The 22,760-nt window shown below is 33.5% G+C and overlaps 3 protein-coding genes across 4 annotated transcripts; all 3 read right to left on the minus strand.

Annotated features, from left to right (window-relative positions):
• Positions 1–1,988: 1,988 nt before the first annotated feature.
• LOC137576841 (uncharacterized) lies at positions 1,989–5,992 on the minus strand. The gene is made up of 3 exons (XM_068290170.1): positions 5,682–5,992; positions 2,618–3,139; positions 1,989–2,534 (listed from the first exon to the last, which is right to left on the minus strand). Exons 1-3 carry the CDS (start codon positions 5,749–5,751, stop codon positions 2,323–2,325), a joined length of 804 nt encoding a protein of 267 aa, XP_068146271.1. The 5' UTR covers positions 5,752–5,992; the 3' UTR covers positions 1,989–2,322.
• Positions 5,993–9,719: 3,727 nt separating this feature from the next.
• Positions 9,720–11,185, minus strand: LOC137577472 (uncharacterized). The gene is made up of 3 exons (XM_068290957.1): positions 11,122–11,185; positions 10,434–10,898; positions 9,720–9,961 (listed from the first exon to the last, which is right to left on the minus strand). The coding sequence occupies exons 1-3, from the start codon at positions 11,177–11,179 to the stop codon at positions 9,720–9,722; spliced, it is 765 nt and encodes a 254-aa protein (XP_068147058.1). The 5' UTR covers positions 11,180–11,185.
• A 2,015-nt stretch (positions 11,186–13,200) lies between these two features.
• Positions 13,201–21,601, minus strand: witty (without maturity). Of its 2 annotated transcripts, XM_068288697.1 has the most exons (5): positions 21,399–21,601; positions 17,728–18,134; positions 17,578–17,663; positions 15,001–15,127; positions 13,201–14,935 (listed from the first exon to the last, which is right to left on the minus strand). In XM_068288697.1, exons 2-5 carry the CDS (start codon positions 17,792–17,794, stop codon positions 14,583–14,585), a joined length of 633 nt encoding a protein of 210 aa, XP_068144798.1. In that variant the 5' UTR covers positions 17,795–18,134; positions 21,399–21,601; the 3' UTR covers positions 13,201–14,582. The 2 variants fall into 2 exon arrangements, with proteins under 2 accessions (XP_068144798.1, XP_068144790.1); XM_068288689.1 differs by lacking the exon at positions 21,399–21,601 and having other exon boundaries at positions 17,728–18,174.
• Positions 21,602–22,760: the final 1,159 nt, after the last annotated feature.

Consider the following 22,760-nt stretch of genomic DNA (forward strand, 5'->3'; position numbering starts at 1 on the left):
TCAGTTTCATGGAATTTAGTTAGTATATGCTGCATGACTCATCCATTTATTTTTTTCTGACATTTTGTTTAAACTATAATCGATAAGATTTCTGACCATGGAGTGACTTTCCATTAGAAATGGGGGGTTTTTTCTCTTCTGTCTATCACTCCAATTCCATATCTTTTTCTTATCTGTCATATAGCTACTATATTCAATTATTGCTTATAAGAAACATTATCACGCATTCAGATAGCCCTTAAAGATTTTACAGATATCAAAATCTTGACAAGTTTGAACCACATAAAAAGGTAAATAAAAGATATAAGCTAAAATGACATGGTTACTACATTTACACAGCTCAACAAAAATTTATCTAATTTAAGAGAAATTCTATAGAAAACTCGCATACAAAACAGAAATAAGAGCAGTGAAATTGTTCAACTCATTAAAGTTCAATTACCTTCAATTAATTTTGTCCATGCTGATAAGACAAAGAACTAGTAAGACATACAATTTGCTAATCGTAGTGTTCATTCAATTTGAAATCGCATTCGCAAGTTAATCGACACATAAGGAATTTCAAAACCACATATAGACCGAGATTGTCGGATAATGCAATCTGAGTTTGCAGATAAGAAGAAGTCCCTCTTGAAATTGATGTCTGTACATATGTACCTACATATATGTATATATTTATAGAGTTTATAGTTTATGCCCAGTCATAAAGATTTGCGTAATGATTTATGTCTTCTTTATTTGTGATAATGGTATGTAAACTTTTTGCAGTCAGTGTCTATTGTTTGATTTTGCTTTTTTTTCTTAAAAATTCTTATTCAATATGAGTCTATCTTATCTTATCGATGAACATTTTTGGCTATAATCTTTTAGCATAAAAAAATGCCTAAAAGTATGCATTAAATTATTACAAATATTTGCCAACAGCAAATTACTTGTCGTATGAGTAATTTAAATTACGTATACGTCAATTTGATCAAAGTGATTCCCCCAACGATAAGATCCAATGGCATTACTACTCTATTTGCCCAAGTCCATTTATCTATTTAAAAAATATTCTAAGCCTTTCTACACAAGCGATTGTAACTGTAATAAAAAAATGTAATAATTAAAAGTAATAAAATAACAAAGGTTTTAATCATAGGCCATATAAGTTTGGACAATGTCTCAAGTGTTAAAAGAAATACCTTAAAATATGAAAATAGTAGAAATAAAACATTTATTCGATACATTTCAAGACGGTAGGACAAATACAAACACAACTTTTAATTTTTTTTTTAATAAAGTGAAAGATAGTCCCATCCCAATTGTGTCTCGTTTTGCTTTAAAATTTTATTGTACATTCATTGGGGTCCATTTTTTTTATATATACAAGAAGACATAAAATATGCAGTTTCAACTACTAAGATATAAATTCAAATATTTTCATTTTAACTCCCACATCTCCATTTTGGCAAAGAATTTAATGATCCACTCACAACTCAAGACGTTTTTTACATATTATAGAATATGGATCTTGCTTTTGGTCATCGTAATATAAGTCGCACAGTATTTGTTATTTTCCAATTTTCGATTATTCCAGAATCAAACATCGATTGGCCTTTGTATTTTAGTAGAATTGTTTTATTTACCTTTCCTTCTCTAATTTTATTGTTAGGAATTATGTTTCACGTTGTTTCTATGAACAATCTTTTTAATCGTGAGTGAAACTCGTCTGAGTTATTGACTAACTTTAATCTATCGGTACCATGTGGATGTTCTAGACATATCTTTATTACTATGCCTTGCATGAAACGTTTGGATTGTCTTCCTCCAGTGAACTAAAAACTTGTATATAATAAATCTTTATCCGTTCGCTCTCATTATACATCGTCGATAATATATGTACATATGTCAACCAATTAGACGATTTGGATTAGCAAAATGATAATTTACCTAATTAAAGTCACATGTTTTAAGGCCTTTGCTTTACCAAACAATCATTTTAAATCTTTCGTTTAACTCTATGTGTTTATTTATTAAGTAAATATTTTCTAATGTTTCACATTTTGTTAGTTTTTAATTTGTAACATTTTTGTTTTGTTATTCAGGTAAATACATATTTAATTAGATTTATATATATTTCGATATTCGTTTCTTGTGGTGTGATTGTTGTGTATCGTGTGTTTATGTGTTGGGCGTATGTGTGTGTGGGTTTTCATTGCTTAACAAAATTACAACAAATGAGAGCTCGCTAATGTGAATGAGTGAAAACGAGGAATACTAATATAACACCGGTTGATAATGGTAATCACAAAATGACTATGCTATTGACAATGATCGTTTTTAGTTGGCCTGCACCAAGGCAGCGATAGCAGCCAGCAAAACGGTGACTAACATAGAGTTTTGCAATAGGGAACTTCCATTGCAAGCATTCATACTGCAGGGATCGCAATTGCTGAGCTGAGTGTTGTTATTCTGCTCCATAAGCAATCCGCAAACAGATTGATAAGTACTAACACGAGAGCAACCGCGATCTGTTACCGTAGAGCCATTGACTATAACAGGAGGAGAGAGAGAGAGAGAGATAATATCAAATAAATATATTGACTCAATCATTCTGAAATTCTTCAATACTCACTTGACTTTTGTACGGTATAGCAGTGATAGCTGTAATCTGTATTGATCAGAGCACGACGCTGACGGATGGCCAAAGGTGTGGCATTGCTAGAGCTTTCCTCCCCAATCTGCACCAAGCGCGTGGTATTGGCTGCTGAAGCTGGCACTGCATTCAAATCCTCTTGTGGTGGTGTAGGCACTCCAGTCGTGGTCTCGACTGGACCAGCTGTATTTGGTGTGGGAATGGGTGCCTCTGTACTTTCAGCCGACTGCTCTGATGTTGAAGTGACTTCCTCTGTGGTTGTCGATGCCGGATCAGTACTACTCTCCTCGATGGTTGAAGCGATGGTCGTTGGACTAGTCTCCATTGGTGTAGTACTCTCCACTGCATCTGTTGTACTCGCTGGTGTCGTAGTTGTCACTGTGGAGGCTTCTGTGCTGCCGCCAGGATTAAAGAAATCTTCATTACACGCCAGCAGGGGGGCATCTTTGGGCATTGTGGCACAGTCATCACAAACATAGCACATGAGATCGGCTTGAGAGACTGCAAGAAGGAAGCACAATATATGAGTCTGAAGGGAAAACGTTTCTGGTCTAAGTCTAGTCAAGAGTCTAAAGATAGACCGAAGAAATGAGATGGAACTGTGTCTTTTCCTTCAGTCTAATCTCAAGTTGAATTTTAGACTTCGGATACAATCATTTTCTTTTAAATTTGCCGATATTTTACAAATAATTATCTATCAGTTAAAAGTGCTCAATTTACAAGCCCATAAATGACAAAGCGGCCAAAAGGCCAAACTTGGAAACATGTGAACATCATAAATCAAACGGTCTAAAGCCCCAGCAAGACAAAAAATTGCAAGAAGTTTCGGTTTAGCTAAGGTATTTTGGCGTATTATTTGCTCATTCATTTTATGAATATATTTAACTTAAACTTACTGAATCACAATTGCCTTTCAATAAATAATCTTGGCATCAAAAGGTATTATTAAATAAAGAGGTTCAATTTATTGAAATTATGCCTTCTACTTCTAGTAGCCGGAAAATAACGAGCACCAGCTGTATGAGTTGCAAAAGACATTGGCCACGGTACCCAATTTGCATGTTATCGTCATCAAACTAATTTGACAAATATTTGTCAATGGCAAATATGTGTGTGGAGCAACTTTATCGGATGGGCTACATTGCCTTAATTGCTTTAATTGCCTTATCAGTAGTAATATAAGTAGCAAATGCGGCAATATGAACAAATTTATTGGCCCGACGCACAGACAGTGACTCATTCACCCAGAGCCAGATGATCCCTGATTTGATAATAGTACACATATAAATATATATATGTAAGACATGTTCACCTGTGTATACGAAACAGGGCTTTTTTTACACTTGTTTGATTTTGTTCAAAAATTAATCATAAATCACAATGATTGATAGCACAATGAGGTTCTGTATGGGGGGAGGAGCGTTCAATGAGCTTCAACGTCACGTGATTATCAACAACGTTCTAATGACACTTGCTCAATCAAATTGAATAGATATTTTTGCATTTTTGGGTAATTTATTTAATTTAAAAACAGATAATAAACGATTATGAATAGGTCTATAAAATAACCAATAAATATTTGTATTTAGTTTATATAAGTAGAGTGGGTTCCACTTACTTAAGTGGAAGAAGAATATTTCGCTTCAATAAAGAAGATTTTTTTGCCTCTTTGGTTCGAATTTCTTTAGACTGGAGACTTTTGAGTATGATTCAAATTAAAATCGAAAATAAAAACTGTTTTTAGGGTTGCCTGGAGCATATATTGGACAAAGGTTAAACAGAATACAAAAAGGTCGTAAGCCGTTTTATTTAAGATTCTAAGTATATTTTTTATTAAACACAAAAATAAGTAATAGGATTTATTATTTTCCCAATTCATTTGTAGACCTCCAGAAACTGCAAGACTGCTAAGGGAGTAAGTAGAAGAATTTTGTTTTTTAAAGCGGTTTCTGATAAATATTTTCATTAATTTAAAAAACTAAGTAAGATAACAATAAGAATAAAAATCTTACATCACACTTTTTGTCTTGCTTTAACATATAGCCTACTTTTTTTAACTATGTGGATTTTTATTATGACCAAATTATAATAAATTTTAGATTGCAATCCTAAAATGGCATGTCTATTTAAGTATTTAAATGAAACACTTAATTTCTGTATATTTAGAGCAGTTTAATTAAACGTTTCCTTTTTCGAAATTTTCTTCTAAAAAACTTTCCAGTAAACTAGTTTCCAGTGAAATATGAAATGACTAAAAATAAAATATATATTATATAGATTCTCTCCATTCAACTGGTGTTAATGGGCCGTACAAGTTTTTCCATTTGGAGAGGAATTTTTTGTTGTTGTTTTTTAGATTTCTCATGTGCTAAGTGTAACTATAACAATTTCAATTAGCAGTTGCTTTTTTTTGCGTTTGCCAGCAGCTGATTCAATGTCAAAAATGGTAAAACCTTTCATTTCGATCTCGTCATAAATTAGATAGTTAGTGAAACGCGGGCGGGTTTTTAGTTATGACATTTCCGCATTACAAAAATAAATACAATAAAAGAACAAAACAATGGAAGCTACAGGAAAACTGAACGAGCAAAATTCCCCAAGCAAATGCAAATGCATTATTTATGACAACAAAATAATGATAATAATTTTCCCTTTTTAATGATTCTCTACTGATATGCAAAAAAAAAAAAAAATAACAAAGTATTTCGTTGAGTGTGTGATTTTGCATTTTAATTTCATTTTAATTCAATGTTTTTTTTGTTTTCTTTATATCTTCTTCATTAAATTTATTTATAGCTTTGTTTATCAAGAGAATATTTTATGGTTTTTTATTTAATTCCGAATATTATTTCATACACCACCATATCATTTCATATCATATCAAATAATGAGATATGTCGAACAGAATGAGAAGTTTGCCCAACAAGTGGCACGTCCATTAATCAGGTGCCCATCATTTCTTTTATCACTGCACTCAAAGATATTCTAATGTGTGTGCTTTTATTTGGTTTGATTAAATTTAGTGAATTCTATTTATGCTTACCTGGCAGGGTAATTAAACATAGCAGCAAAGAGCTAGCCAAAATTATATTAGTATAACTTTTGTTAAACATTTTGTATTTTGTTTCTATTTCGTTATTTGCAACAGAAATATATATATTTCAAAATGTATATACTCTAAATATCTTTTTAAAATATATTTATGTATAAAGCACTTGGTTTGGTTTTTGTCACTTTTGGCACTTGGTTTCAGTTGTGGCTTATTTTATGCATATGTTTCTACATATATCTGTATATATATATATGTATATATATTTGAATTTTGGTTTCTTGGTTGACCGTCGATTGCAAATTCTGAAATTTAACTGAAAATCTTGTGATTTGTTTGAGACTTTTTATAGAGTTGTTGCTACCGCACATGAGACTACACCTAAGAGAGGCCACAACAGCCAGCGACAGAGAAAGAGCGAGAGAGAGAGAGAGAGAGAACAACTACAAGAGAGAGAGATAGAGAGAGGAGGAGCACACAAAACCAGTTTCACTTTTTATTCGTGTATTTTTAATATTGATAACAAATTAATTTATAATGCATACGCCGAGCATTAAGAGAGTAGCAACAATTATACTCTCGTTATGCTCTTTACTTAATTATTCTTACTCTCTTATGCTACGTCAAGTTTTTCGTAACGGTCAGCGGAAAACCAGTTGAGTTTAAAAAAGAAAAGGTGCTGACTTTGATTTACTCTTTAAAACTTAATGGAAAATATTCATAATTTCCCTTTATTCATGCTTAAAATATTCATTTTAAACTAAGAAATATATAAATAAACTCAAAATTTTTATCTCAAGTCTCTAATTTAAGTTCTTATTGCTAAGGTTCGATGCCCTTTTATAAAATCCTACAAAAATAAACCAATAAAAGTATTATAATCATTAAAGAGTCAGATTTTGACGACTCACCGGCAAAAGTGAATCATTTATGAAACATTAATGTAGGATCTTACTCAGATGGATGCAGTATTATTAATAACGGTTTAAAGAACAATAAATTCTAAATATAATTTAAAAATTATGAAAATTAAAAAATACATTTTTAAAGGGTATGAATGAGAAATAGATGTAATAATGTTTTCATTGCAGTCTGTTGGTAAAAAGAAAATACCTAATTTTATGATAGTTAGATATGAATAGCCAAAATTTAAACGTTTTAGTTCTTTTCTTTTAAATAAACCAGTTTTTATATGCGAAGTCTTAGACACAATTTCAATATACCTTTTGTAAGATAAGCGTATTCAAAAAGATTCTAAAGTGAAATTCCCTTTTTACGAAATGAATCAAATGAGCGGGGAAATTATTGTAAACTTAAATGATTGTCTGATGTATGCATAAGTTGTGTAGGGTGCTTTCCTTTTTCCCATTAGTCACTTCGTTATTCTTTCTTTTCTTAATTTGGTTTGAAGTCAATCTTCTATTTAAATGTCTCATGACTCCATTATTTAATATCAAAAAACACGCAAAATCAACAAAACTTGATTATTGCTTGCCATAGACAGCGCAAGTCAATTAACAGATTTTTTTCTTCATATATTTGTGTGTATATAGTATATATCTCGTTTTTTTTGCTCTCATAATATTTACTCAACTTATTGACACCTTTTTAAATTTTGCAGGGGGTTTGACAGGAGGAGCGGAGGGCTAAACGTAGAAAAAAACACAGCGAAAAGAAAAAAGAACTTTACGATGTTTCCACTCCAGCGCGTAGAAAGGTCATTTGATATTTGAAGGCACTTGAAAGTTAATGAAATTCCCAGTCTGACCTAAATACAAAAAAAAAAAAAAAAAAAAAAAACAAAAAGTGAATTTTAAACGGGGTTGGTTCTGTCTATCTATATAAAAGGTACTTGTAGGTAAGGTAAGGTCAACCGATAAGAACATTGTTCAAGTTAGGTAAGGTTAGTCACATTCGGGGAGTGTCGTCTGAAGATAAAATTTCATTGAAAATCTTATTCTAAGACAACAAATCTGTTTTGACTTAACGGAAAAGTTTATATCTAAAAACGTTTTTATTGTTATCAGTCTGTATAATGACGTCGAAGTCCGCAGCAAACTGGAAAAGGCCGGAAAACTTGGCCAAGATGTGGTTCAATTGAGTATATAAAAATAAATAAAACAAATTTGGTTTTCTATATGTATACATGTACATATATATATTTAAAGGTATCTCTATAATATGGGCACGTTATTTATTTGTCCATGTTGTATGAATTAAATTAATCAATGAGAGACTTGAGCCACCATGTCGAATACGCTATATCCTCTATTCCCAATTTTATTCAGATTTTGACAACTTTTTTTAAAAGTCTTGCTATTCCCAAGATAACTACAAAACTTTTGTTTTTCAAATCGAGCTGGTAGTGAGAAAAGTACTTGGAGATAAAATCAAAAAACAATCCAAACATTCTTATTAATTGTTTGCACAATTATTTAATAATTCAAACTAAAAGCTACACATATGTAAGGGAAATTCTAGTGAACTAGTTTAATTACAATATATAAATTGGTATTTTAAATAAAAAATTAATCTACTACTTAAATATAAGTAGTCAACACTTGAATTTCCCTAGACAAAGGTAATTTGGAAATTTCGAAAACTATTCAATATGTAGATAGTCGTAAATATTACTGGGCTTAATTTGTCTTAGCTCTGATTTATAATGCTTAACCTTGATTCAAGTCTGATGCAAAAAAAACTACTAGATCATGAAAAACATATATCATTCATTATTCTAAACAGTTCGTGCCAAATGATCGAAAATTTTGTTTAGTGTCGAGCTAATTTCACTGACGCATCGTCATCGGACAACTGAAAACCAGACTTGGTGATAATAAAAAAAATAAGTTGCCAAAAAAAAAAAAAAACAAATAATATATAAAATATAAGAATAAAAGCAGATACAGAAACAGAGTTAAAAATGTTGTTCAAATTGTTGGCGACATCACGTAAATCGCTAAAATGTTACTCTTAATCGAGTCGAGAGAATCGAGAGTGAACTTTTGCACCCTCTCGCTCTCTCTTTCTGTATCTCTGCTCTGATGCAATTTTCGGAGATGAAATTATACATTTTATGGCTTATGGGCTTACACATGCCTGTCGTCATTAGCAGTTAGTACAGATACCCCCGGAAGTTAAATACAAGCGCTGATTAAAATTAAAACGGGGAAGCCAGACGAGACCAGCCCCAAGCTTCATTCTTGATTCCCATTTCCCAGTCACAACTCACCCAAAAAAGAGAAAGAATTTATAAGTAAGTGAAATGCCTATATTGGTGCGTGTGTGTGTGTGTGTGTGAGTGTGTGTGTTTGTTATGAACAAGCCAACAAATTTGGCAATTGCGAAACAAGTTTCCTTTTGTCAAGTGATTTCCTCATTACGGCCAGTGTTGCTCATCAAGCTAAATTGAGAATCCTTATATTGCAATTGTAAATCTCATTTGAAACTAAAGTTTAATAAAAATAAAAAAAATTTGCGATTGCCACTTGAAATAATTATGGTTATCGCTTATCAAAATGAAGTCATGGCATTTGATTTTAAAAACTAAATTGGGGGGTGCGCCATATGGTCATTAGTTTTTTTTTTCCTTTCTTTTGTTTTACCGTGTGTTATCTTTAGTTAATTGATTGCAAAAAAATTCATTCTGAATAGTGGTGGTCTCCCATGAGTTGGCACTTTCACCTACGCCTGTGTACCCTTGCCTGTGCAACGCCCTTGGACTTATCGTTGGACCCGCAATTAAACAATTATGCGAAAATAACTGAAATGCTCTCACCTTTCTGGCTTGTCACTTGTGTCTTTATAGAGTAGTCGTAAGTATGCCATAAATAGCACCTAAGTAACACCATACAACCAAAATCACAATCACAATCACAACCACAACACACAACCGCACCTCATAAATTGTAAAATAATCAAAAGAAAGACATCGGTAGACATATGGGGCCATATATCGTGTAGACTACATGCATATGTACATATGTATTTGGTATTGAGGAGGATTACGAACCCCAAATAAAATGTTATTAATTAGGCAGAATTAAAAAAGTGAGAGTACAGTAGTGACGCTAACATTGTCCATTCAACGTTCGTTGAACTAGCTATATTTGTCCAAGCACTATTTGATAGATTTATGGGTCCATTGCAAGTGTTCTCTTCGCATGGGTCACATCCGAGAATATTCCATGGATCATATAGATTTTCACAGGCAGCCGAACGATTACTACTCACAGACACTGTACAGCCGCGATTTGTAATCACTGTGCCATTCACTAAGGAAGAGAGTAGAAAAAGTGGCAGAAATAGTTGAGATTAATATAAAAATAGCAACAAGATCACATAAAGTTATTTGCTGGTGTCTAAAATTGTCACTAAACCAATATATTTTATATAATAGACATGGATTCCAGCAATTCTAATCGATAATATTTGATATGGAATTTACTAAAGTTTAAAAGATTCCATAAAATTATTAATACTAAATGTGAGATAAAATTGCCCATCCATTAAAATAAGGTCAGCTAGTTTAGTAATACTTAGGTTTTACACCGTTGTGTAAGTAGTTAAAAATGCAGGTGTATAAATAGCTTAGACTAACCGATTCGTACTAAAGCAATTGCTAACAGTTTAGGTTAGTCATAGGGAAAGGCCATCCAAAAGATGCTTTAGTCTCAGATAGTTTTAATAAAATCAGATGAAATATGGTGGATATAGTTCATATTAAATATGTTAGGATCTACTTACATTGAAGTCTCACTGTATAGCACACAGCATTGGGTGTATCGATTATTTGTTGCCTGACGACCATACGTCTTCTACGGCGATCATCATAGTCGTCTTCCTCTTCCTCCTCCTCCTCATCTTCATTGGTTTCTTCCTCTTCCGGTTCACTATCAACTTGAGCGGGAGCAGGAGCTGGATTTTGTGCACCACCACCATTACCTGGCATAATACCCACAGTGGCCGAGTCATTGCTATCGTAATCTTCATCATCATCCTCATCCTCGTCTTCGCTTTCATTTCCACCCCCTGCTGGTGGTGGTGCTGCTGGACTTGGACTTGGACTAGGACTGGGACTGAGACCAGGGCTTGGGCTTGGACCTGGACTGGTGACAATTCCATTTTGAGGCGGTGGACTGCATACCTCAATCTCTAGGTCTGCTAAGTTTGCATACTCATCACAATCCTCACAGGTATAGCAACGCAATGCTGTGAAAATACATTTACACAAGGCCTTGAGCTTGATAATAGTAACCACATTTGTTTATCTTTATCGGAAATGTGTTATCTGATAGGCAGGTTTTAGTCATGCAATCGATGGTGCATGGGTTCAATGTTGCGTATGAGTAACTTTCGGGTCAATCAATTAGCATAGCTTATACCATGATTTATGACTGTGGCGATAAATTTTCTCACCTTGTTACCTACCTACCTGTTATACAGCTAAAACCACCAGCTACAAATATCAAAAATAGCGCTACAAATTGCATTTTCCCACAATATATATGTTTGTGTGTGTGTGTTGGTGTGTTGTTTATCGTGCGCGTCTGAGTGTGCTTTCAATTTTCCTTCGTCAAAAAGTGGCGGAAAATGCAAATTCCTGGCGTTTTTTTTTTTCCGATTTCTCAGTTTTTTTAATATATTTTTTTTTTTTTGATTTCTTTGCGCCTTGCTGTCGTGTCAACAGCAGCTACCGAAAATTTAAATTGAACTGGTTGACTGGAAGCAACGACAACGATGCCGCGTTCTTCTATCAGAATTGGCCCAAATCATTTGCGGCAAAATGCCAAAACATGTCGCTACAAGGCATACTCGTCGTCGTCGTGCCAATGATAGCATCACCAAAGTGTTTCAAATTAAATGCGTAAAGATGATGGTTGGGATGGTTGGTAAGCAGAGTGCACGGTGCGACGAACGGCACATCTTTTTCTACATGAGTAATGGAAAAATTATCTTTGATTGACAAAAAAGAAATACACGAAAATGAGCAAAAACACACACAATGAAACAAGACAAGTTCAGAGCACTGAACATTGTATACAACTTCACTCAACTCTTATAAATCACTCAAGCAGCTGCTATAGGTCATTCAGAAACCCATCTCAGTTTCCAGAAGTAAGTTAGAAACAAGAATTCTTACACAGGCTCTAAAAAATGTTTAAAGAGTATTATATTGAACAAGTAAAGGGTATCGAGATGTATAAATAATATAATAAAGATCATATACACATGGTTAAAAGTATTTTTCTATGTTCGTTGTCGTTGCCTGGAGCTGAACCTATGCCTAAACGTCGAAATTCACTTATCTCGAAATCACTTTATTCAGGACGAAAAATAGCCGCCGGCTTCGTCGACTAAAAAAGGAAATTTTAGATCAACAAAAACTTAAAATGGTCTGAAACTTATGCCTTTTAGCATTTTCAAATGATGCTGATGACCTTTCGTTTTTAAATTCAGATTACTCACTCTTTAGGAATCGTGTTGAATCGTTGATAGATAAGAGTTGAGACCTGGTCCAGAGCTAAAGCATTGCAATTATAGCTATCCACAAGATTTACCGCGTTCATTATTGCTAAATCCACCCACTAAGGTTTAGCAGTTTCAGAAATCCATCCAATGGTATTTTGATGATATCCTCCAGTAGAGTGAATTTAAATGCGCCTAAATTCCAGTGTCTGGCCACCTTGATTATGGGACACTCACAAAGTAAGTTTGGACTATTTCTGGCCCACAAAAACTGTTTAAGGTGAGTTCTACCTTCTGGTGTTGTGCGCAATTGGCCAGTGACCTGTATTCTTCTTCTTGCTAATGGGTCTCGAGGTCCTGTTAGAATAACGATTGCCATTGCTTGTATTTATTCAATTTAGACGTAGATAATCTTGCTGGGGGATCTGAGGAGCTAGACTGCCTGGCTAGATTATCCACTTTTTTGTCACCCAATATATGATGCCATTTTTATATTTTTCTTTTTAAATGTTAGTTGATATGTAATGGAAATTAAAGTTTCTAATTTTAATCCTTCTCTAAATTTGTTTAGAAGTTGGCGCATAATCATTTAGATACTTTTCACGAGGAATAGCTTTCTAGTAAAAAATCCATTATGATGTTTTACATCGATAAGTACATTGTACTCAGTATTTCATATCTGTGTAATGAGATATTAATTTATAATAAGTTTAAGAGGTCCACATTGTTCTCAATCATCACCAATAAAATGTCCATAACGGCCTTACAACTACGTAGTAGAAAGCAAATATTGATCTGAGATAAACACAACTGATAACTAGCAGACAAACAGACCTCAAATAGTTGCATTTTATTTTATTATTTAGTCTTTGAACTAGTCACAGTGGAAATACTACAAACCGGTTTCAATGAAATTGTCGACAGAGCTATGCCAATATATTAATTTGTTATTTTCAAATGGCTTTTTATATCAATTAGTTACTCAAGGTCCTTAGGTTGCTTACCAAATTTTATTGTTATACACACACTTACATAGAACAAACTGTTATACTGTCATACAGTATGCGCTTTATTTGCCAACATCAATTCTGATTATCATTACAACATTCATTTTAAAATTAAATATCAGTTATTATTTATTTGTATTTTGTTGTCAAAGTGCACTAACATTGTATCTCTCTATTTAGGTGTGTGTGTGTGTGTAGATGTGTGTTTGTATGCTTGTGTGTATTACTATGGTGTAGGCGTGGCATTTTTTAAGCTCTTGTTTACTTGCTTTTATTGCTTATGCGTTTTTGTTGTTGTTTTTTTTTTTTCATTTTGATTTTTGTAAATTTGTTCTTCTGGCTCAACTTCTAATTGCACATTTAATTAACATTTATTGCTGATTTTCACACTCGTTTTAGAGGTATTCTAATACATTTAATTTTTATGAGTATTGATTGTTTTTTTAATTTTTATTAATGTTGCATATGTTGTACAACTGAAAAACATACAAATAATCAACTGAAAAGTTAACTTTTTATATAAGCCTAATCAGATTTTTGCTACCTAAATTTGTTAATATTATCCAGTTTTCATTCTTTACTTTTTTTTTTTTTTTTTGTTTTTGTTGTTGTCAATTTTATATAAAAGGAAAATTAAAGGCATTTGGTGAGTTTAATACATATTAAAACTAGTTGCGCCTAACAATTAATAACGCATTGCTATGCTATTTTAACAAAATCAACCAAGAAAATCATATCTTTTCCATACCCCAACAGAGGAAAGTAAAAAATGTTCAATGAAATTGTTAACTAAAACAGAAGATGCCAATCGACTAAGTTCTTTACTCGTTCTCGTTCGGAATTTATTGAAAATTGGAGATTAGAAACTTTTCATTTATTCAATTCAAGAAGGTGTCATGATGACTTAAGATGTTCCGTTGTTGACTATCAAAGAATTGTTCAAAAAATTAAAAGATTTTCGAAATGCCGGAGCATTTCTTGAAGACTTTCCACTAAACTGGGTATGAAATATATTCGAAATGCCGAATTTAGTTATCTAGAATTTCGTTTATGTATATCATATGTATGCAAGTATATAGATAACATTTTGATATTGAATTGAAATGCTGCTGCAGTTGCTGGCTGTTATATTTGTTTAGATTCAAAGCGTGTTTTCTGCAGAAAGTAAAGAAGATTGCAACTTTGTGTGTGTGTGTGTGGGAATACTGGTATGTGTGTGTGGGTGTGTGTGCTTACATGTCTAAGGTTTGGGTTCTCTGGGTGTGTCGTGTGGTTCTTAGTTAAGTTTTTCATACTGTGGAAGGAGGGGTGGGGTCGTTTGTACATTTCAACGACATTGCTTCTGCAAATATTTACAAAGTAAATGAGAACAGTTAACTCAATCTAAATGCAACCAACTCAGTCGCCAACTGTCACTATTTCAACAACCCAGCTGGAGAATCCCCATAGCCATCATCGCCATCATCATGATAGAGCCAGTGTAGAGATTCAACGTAATGGCTGCGGCACCATTGCAACGATCCGTTTTACATATGTCACAGAAAAACTCATCCTTGGGCGCTGAATCATCATTGTCGTCCTGACCTCCATAACTGCCACTGTCATAGCCACCCTGTTGACCCTTGCGTCCCTGCTGCTGGTCCCGTTTGCCTCGTCCCTGTCCTTGTTGATTTCCCTGGCTTATACCCATTTTACTTCTTAAGATTGCACATGCATCCGAGTCACCAGTGTCCAGTTGACAAAAACGAGCCGTAACGAATCGATTGTAAACAGCTGATAAGAAATATGCATTGTAAGTCAGAATTTATTATATGTATATATCATAATCCACCACTTACGCTCTCTGGCCACCACCTTTTGGCAATTCATTAATGGATTTTTACCGGCTCCATTATCGAAATATGAAAACTTATTTAGGTCTAGGAGCCATGTGTTCAGCGATCTCATTTTGTCCAAAGTGCATTCCTATATCGAACGATACAATAGACAAGTTAATCTTCACTTAATACCTAATAATGTCATATAATTGTTTAACGCTCGCTAACAATTGATCATTGTTGAGGCGACCGACAAAAATCTATTTGACAATTCTTGTCTTATCGATGAGTTTTAATTGTCGCTGCATTTCGTGTTAACCATGTCAATTTATCTTATCAGAAGAGACATACAATCATCATCTACCATATATCTGATAGATAGTATTAAAAGTGCAATCAGAACTTTGAAAAGGAAACGAGAGTAGCGCCACGGAAATGTCATTTCCTACTTTTCGCTGCCTTTATCTTGAAGTCATTTTGTTGAAGTGATGTCTTCTATTTGAAATTTTATGGTGGGAATTACAAACAATTTTATTGTTTAAACAAAGTTGGCTACATTAATCACACCCTTTTAATAAAAAGTATTATTCCTAGAAGTCACTAATTTGTTAATCAAATGAACAATCGCAAGATTTTGTACTTTGCTTAAATTATTGGTTATTATAAGTCGTTTAACCCGTTTTACACTGCCATCTAATTAAACAAAGTGCAAATTTGAGGAGCTATAGAAACTTTTTACAAGTTTTCTACACAAAAGTGTAAGTATTAAGTATTTTTAAAATTGTTACATTGGATTAATGTTTAATGCAATAATTAGATTGGGAAATATATATTGGGAGATTTATATTTCAGCAAAGGTTGAAGTAAATATACTTTAGTTGTTGTTATTGCGACCTTTTTGATTCAATATACTTTATTTAAAACTTAAAAACGTTTAGAAATCATGTAGTTTAACGGATCACTAATTCATTCATTTATTTAGTTTACTAACTAAAAAACTCGGACTATTTCAAAAATAAAAGTGTGCATATATTGTAACATACATTCCTAAACGTCAATTAAGGAGAACCCATAAATTAGTGAACCATTTTAACAATTTCAATTTCAATTATTTACAATAAAAAGATAATTTTAGTTGTCTTTTTGTCTTCTTTATTTTATTGGCAATCTGTTTGTTCTATAAACTATAAAAAAACTGATGAAAATTTATTAAAATTTAAACAAAAACTGCTAATGACTAACACATTATTAAAGGAATATTCATAAACAGATTCGAAAGTCCAAAAAGTTATTGCAAAAATTTTGTTAAACATAACTTTTTAATACTGATTATTGCAAGTTTCTATTTAAATACACATTTATATTTTCCTTTTACCAATAAAAAAGAAGAATTCTAAGGGAAATTATGAGATCCTTAAGACTCCTTTAAAAAAAACACCCCAAGCATGCCCTATAGCCTATGTAGATACTTATATCCAGTTTGGGTCATAGCGGATTAAATATGTTGATTTTTGTCAAAATGACTTAAATTTGAATATTGGTTTCTGGGACTAATCTCAAGTGATCATTAAAGAAGCAACAAAATCGGTTAATTTTGTGAAAAATATTTAAAACAAATGAAAGTAATCGGGAATCAATATGGTTTAGAGAAAAATCCATTGAAAGTTTCAGCAGTCACTCTCCAAAGTGACCTTGTAAATTTAGTTATAGATTTGCAGGAATATTACTTAAATTTACTTACATTTCAAAAGTATAAAAGAAAAAATTTGACTTTGTCCAAGAGGTTTTTGTTTTAAGTTTAATAAGTTTTTAGTTGATACTTATCTATAAATTTACACTATATTCTGTTGATTCAGCTCAGTCTTTTAATATTTTATTATCTATGTTTATGCCTATTTGTAAATATATGGAATTTTACATGTGTTTTACTTTGTTTCAATGTTTACGCGTCAGCTCATATTTATCTATTGAGTATTTTTGTTTATCTGCGAGAAAATTGAAATATGTTTTTGTTGTTCAATAAAATGTTTATGCCTTAAACTATGCTACAATTGTTTAGACATCTGCCTAATTTGAAATGTATGTAAATAATAATCAGAACTGCGAAATAAAAGAAACTGACTTCCTGAAATCGGACTGTTCAAACGGAAGCTACAATTTTCGTTTAAATTTTAAATTAATGTTTTTCAACACGAGAAAGCTGTCAAAGCTACTGCTCTTACAGGTATTTGTTTAGAATTTACGTTCTTTCGAGTTTCACAAAAGAATTTCAACTGTTTGGCACGTGGCCGGGTTAAGTTTTTGGGTCTCGTATCGTTTCCTTTCACCTTTTTTTTCTGCACTGGCTTTATTTTGTTGTCTGGGGCCAGTAAATTCACTTAAAAATACGACAAAAGCGAGGACGTTTGCAGGTTTCCGCTTCCGTTTCGTGAAAGCAAGAAAGGTTGACTTCAAAAATTTGCACTATTTTCACGTTGAAAAGGGGAATGGAGAATTTATGTGCTAAGTATGGGTTAAATGTAACTGAGTCAAGAGTGAAGAAATCATCAATCACTTTGGTTGGAATTTTGGTTTTGATGAATAAGTTGATTAACTTACTTCTGCCACAATACTTGAATTTGAGCCAAGATCCGCACAACTTGGATTATCCGTGGAATCGCAAACGTAACACTTGATAGCTGAGCCTGTATGAGAATATCATATAAATTAAAGATTTTGATCTAAAAACACACACACGCACACACACACCTTTGGAAATGCAGCAGCTGATTAAGCATAAAATAATTGCTGTAGATTTAATTGAAATTTGATGCATTTTATTTTGCTTCGTTATATTTCACTTAACTCGCGAGATTTTTGTATTTTTGGATTTCCTTTTCGACAATTTGCGCAAATGTTCCGTCTATGCCGTTGACCAAATGTAAACTGAAATTGGCAAGCAGCAAAGAAAAATGAACAAACGCTAGTCTAGGGCCGAGCCAGAAACGACTGCGTCATCGTTCCCAGGATACAAACGACGACTACGACGACGACGACTTGTCTGACGGCATGTGGGTGCGTCCTTCGTCCTGCGTGGGTGCGTTACTCGAGTGGCTTTTGGCTCCTGACTCTGACAGTAATAACGTCTTCGGTTACCCCCGTCGACAGAAAAAAAACTACAAAAAAACGAAACACAAGACACACACAAAAAAAAAACCTTTACAAAATTATTCAAATTGCAAAATGCAGCACCGAAAATGAGAAAGAAATGTATGAAAAAGGTTGAAGTGTGCTCACTTTAGCGCAAACTAGAGGGTAGGAGATAAGCTTAACACTGAAAGTGAAACTAAAATGAAATTATGTATTCATAAAATAAACGCAAAATGAAGAGACACCACGAGAACAAGCCACAAAAACACACACAAAAAAAAAAAACAGAGTCAAGGGGATCTGGTAAAACGAAAAACCCAAGAGCAAAGGGATGCTGTTGAAATATGAGTGCCTAGGGAATATCATGCGAAGAGCAGGCAGAAAACTGGGAACCAAAAAAAAAAAACAAGAAAATAAACGTGGCCCGAAGATAGAGCGGAATAGCAACAACAAAGGGCAGCAATTAGTGGGCGCCCAAGAGCGAAAAATTCATCCGCATACTAAATACATTTTTGTTTTTTGCTGCATTTTGTTTTTGATACTTGTCTTTGGCCTTACAAAATTCTGAGTAGGTGGTGGCCGGGCTCATTTCTCGTTTCGTTCCACTCCTCTTGCTTTATCCTCTTATCCCTTGTCCGCGTGAAATGCAACTGGCAAGCATTTCAATTTATCATAAACAATGCAGCCAGTGATTGGTATAGGTCGCGGCCCTGGCCCCGAAACAAAACTGAATCCAAACGAACGAAAGAAAGAAAGTGTTAGGCTAATGCGGTCGCTTGTTTATGTGAGAGACACCAAGGGGGGCAGAGCAGGACGGGTGGGTGGACCCCTAGCTGTGCCAACTTATTTTTCTGGCTATTCTAATCAGAGTTGGCAATATTTTACATTTATAATCCTTTTCCAAAAACGGTTTCAGCAAACAGTTTCTCAAAAATTTCCCAAAAAAAGTTGAGAAGTTGTAGACAGAAGTTTTTTGCCTTAAACAAAATGAACAAAAATTAATGTTAAATTGTTTACTTGAATGCATTTTAAATTCAAAAAGAATTACCTGATCAAGGAAGCTAAGAAAGTTGATACAGTTGAAGTTTATGGAGGCAATTTATGGAGGTGGTCCTTTTCAAATGGGAAGAATGCATGCAAATGGTTAAGTCAAAGTAAAGCATAGACAAAGATTGAGGTAAACAATATGTGAAGTGTAATCAAGCCAACACGCTAAGGTATCTGACAAAATATTAAGTTTGGCACATAGAGAGACGTCTAGGTTCTAGAGTTTCATGCTTAAGAATAAATATACTTAGCCTAAATTCTTGGCACGCCATTGTAACAGACACTAGAAGTTATATTCTCAATCTTTAAATATGTGACACAAAATGAAATGAGACTCAACCATAAAGAAATCTATCTTCATAACTATGATTTTAAAGGTTAATCAATCAAAGATAATTTATTGCTATTTATCATAAACGTAAAATTAAATAATTAGATTAAAAGTGTGCCTTTGGAAACGTTTGCTATACAAACCCATACAAAACCCCAAAGAGTAGGCACGCAATGGCTGATTCATTATATGCGTCTCTTTAAGGACAGTCTTAAAGTTTAAAGACTTAAAAAGATATGACTTGACAAAGTCATCTGAATTGTCTTATTGATTTTAGTATATTAAGAACGTCGAAGGACTTTCGTTTTGTCTAAAGATATTTAAATTTGTATAACAGATGAAAAGGTAAATATAAAAGATGCTCAAAGGCTTTTAATTTAGGTAGCTAGAATGACATTTAATAATGTCGTTGCCTTTATTACTTTTATAGCTCTTCACACTAAAACATATCAATTTGCAAAAGGGCTTCCATTGCTGATTTGTGAGTTCTAGGCGAATGGGTAAAACGGAACACATTAGAATTTCAATTACCCTTCTTATACCATTTCATGGCTTAGGTTTCTTGGCTTCATTTCAATGTTGGTTGCCATAAAATTGCCGCCTGTTGATGCTTGTGTTGTAATGTAAATGAGTGAAGCTTCAAAACTGAAAAAATGAAATCAGAGCCTAGGCAATATTTGTGACTGTGACTGCTGCGTGACAAGGTCACATTTGGATATGGCAGACGAACCGGGAACAAAGACGATGACGTCGTCGTGGTCAGAGTGACCAGTACGAGTTGATGTCATAATTCCTTCAATACTCATGGCATGCGAAATACAGACACACATACACATTCACAGCACATTTTGGACGACAGGACATAATTAAAGCTGTTTACGCACGTTTCCGTTTCCGGTAGACATTTTTCGCTCAAGCTAAAGGTCAGCGAAAATACAGCAAAGGAATGGTTGGTGGAAATAAATGTATATTGCATGCCATTAGATTTACAGCCATAAATTATGTTCCCGATTTTTACAACTTGACACATTTATTTTTGTGTTTTTTTTGTTATTTTTTACAGTTGTTACTTTTACTTTACTTTTTTGACTAGCTACGGTTTTATCTTGGCCATCGTAAAGAGGTTTTCTGCTTGGCCTGGCTAGACCATAAATTTTTGGTGAACATTTTTGTGGGTCAAAGTTTTGGCCATGGCCTTTAATTAGATGAAATTTTCGCTTGGCACGCTAATTGAAAAAGTTTTTCTTCTTTCGGTTTTTAACGGTCGGCGCACAAAAGTATGCAAGACAATTTGCCAGTGCTCAATAAAACAAGCTGCTGCGGCAAAAAAGAAAACCCAATTCACCAAAGAGATGCAAAAAAGAAAGAGAGGGGGAGTGAGAAGGGTGTGTAACAGTGGATAAACGGCAGCTCCTGTTCGTGTTTACTCTAGTTTAATTGAGTTTTATTACGTATACGCATTGAGGTACACACACACACACACACACACCGACAAACACCGTCTGAGAGTTATATGCAAACCCTGCCAGTTGCCAATTAACTTGCTCAACAAGGACAGCTGCAAAACCTGCCAGGCAACTAAAACCTGAGCAGGAGCCCGGACCAGAGACTCAGACCAAAACGGCTCGGAGCCATTGGCAGCCATAAACATAAAACTTTATCGCTTTTCCATAGAACTGCAGCAGCAGCAGCAATAGCAACAGCTTCTGGGCAAATCAATCAATGGAGAAATGAATTTCAAAATAAAAAGTAAGAAAAATAACAAGTTGAAGGAGTGAGACAAGAAAGAGAACAATAAAATACACCTTAAATTTTAAACCGGATTTAAATAGTAAGAAATATCTAAGATCGTATCAAATTTAAATAAAACTTTCTTCCTTTGTCAAAACTATTCGATGTTTATGAGTTTCACCTTTCTTTTTATATTCAATGAAAGAATCAACACTTTGTTAATGCTCGTTTCATTAAGAACTGTCTTATTTGCCAAACAGTTATCAATAGAAGGAAGAATTTTGTTGGCCTTTAACACTGAAATGAAACCGACTGGTCGATAGTGAGCACAAAGAAGTAATTGGAATAGCAGGGCTTTGACTTGAAACTATTCACAAAGTGGCTAGGTAGAGATTCAACTAGAGTTTTTTTTTTCTAAGGTTTTTCACTTTTTGCTATTTTACAGTATATCAATAACAGACTGTATAAATTTTAAATTCTTAAGACTTATGTGTGCTTGATCCTGCTATTTAAGATTCAGACTGAATTTAGATTTAAGAAAATTGCTTGCAAAAAAGCAAACCGCGATAACAGCAAAAGTTTGATTGGCCAGTATATAAACTGACGTTTAGGTTTTTGTGAGAATGTATAAAGGGTTCAATACTAGCAAAGTCTTATCAGCTAATTCTTGTTTAATTCGTTTTCTAATCTTTCACAGAATTATCAGTGATTTGACGACTGGGTTAAAGCTGAGCTTGGGAAACAAATGCATATTCAATTTCTATATATGTATTATCATGCTTCTAAATAGCCATAAAGCTTTTTGGGGATAATTTCCAACTAAAAAGTAAAATGATAAATTTCAAGAGTTTTTCAAATGAATGAATTACCAATTCAATTGCATTTTTTCTTTGAAGGAAGGATGAAGGATGAGTCAATCAGAGATAAGTAATTGAACTCAACGCATAAAACGTTCATGATTCACTCAGGATTTATAATAAAAAGTACTAAAATTTACTTGCCCATGAATGGAATGGTGAAATGAATACCAGGAAGATTAATGCACTCTAAATCACAGGCAAATTTCTTTGAGTCGTTTGAGGACATATAGACGTGATTAAATTCAATTTTTTTTTATTACACACTTTAACTTATGTTTCCAAAGACAGTAAAAAAAAAGTTACAGAATGTTTTATGAGTTTCGCAAAAAAGTTTTTCCCTTTTAAAGAACATCCATTTATGGTATTAAAGGCAAAAACTTGTGAAATCAATTTACCAAGCCAAAGTAGGTAATTTTTTGTTCCATTACGAGCAGTCTTATTGCACTTGAGTGCAGGCAACAACAATGGCATCAAATTGAAGTACCTTCAGGTAGGTCGAGTATCTGAACAAAACTACATACAAAACTGAGATGAAAAGCCGTCTAAGCAGGAATTTTCCTTTCCTTTTTACCTCACAGGTCAATGAGCCATCTAAAGAACCAAAAGGAAGCAATCACAAGTTTTTGCTATGCCTCAACGAAAATAACCAACTGCATCAAGTATCATCATCATCATCATCGTTG

The sequence above is a fragment of the Drosophila tropicalis genome, unplaced genomic scaffold (assembly GCF_018151085.1).
Source record: "Drosophila tropicalis isolate 14030-0801.00 unplaced genomic scaffold, ASM1815108v1 contig_1187, whole genome shotgun sequence".
In the NCBI taxonomy this organism is placed as follows: Eukaryota; Metazoa; Arthropoda; class Insecta; order Diptera; family Drosophilidae; genus Drosophila; species Drosophila tropicalis.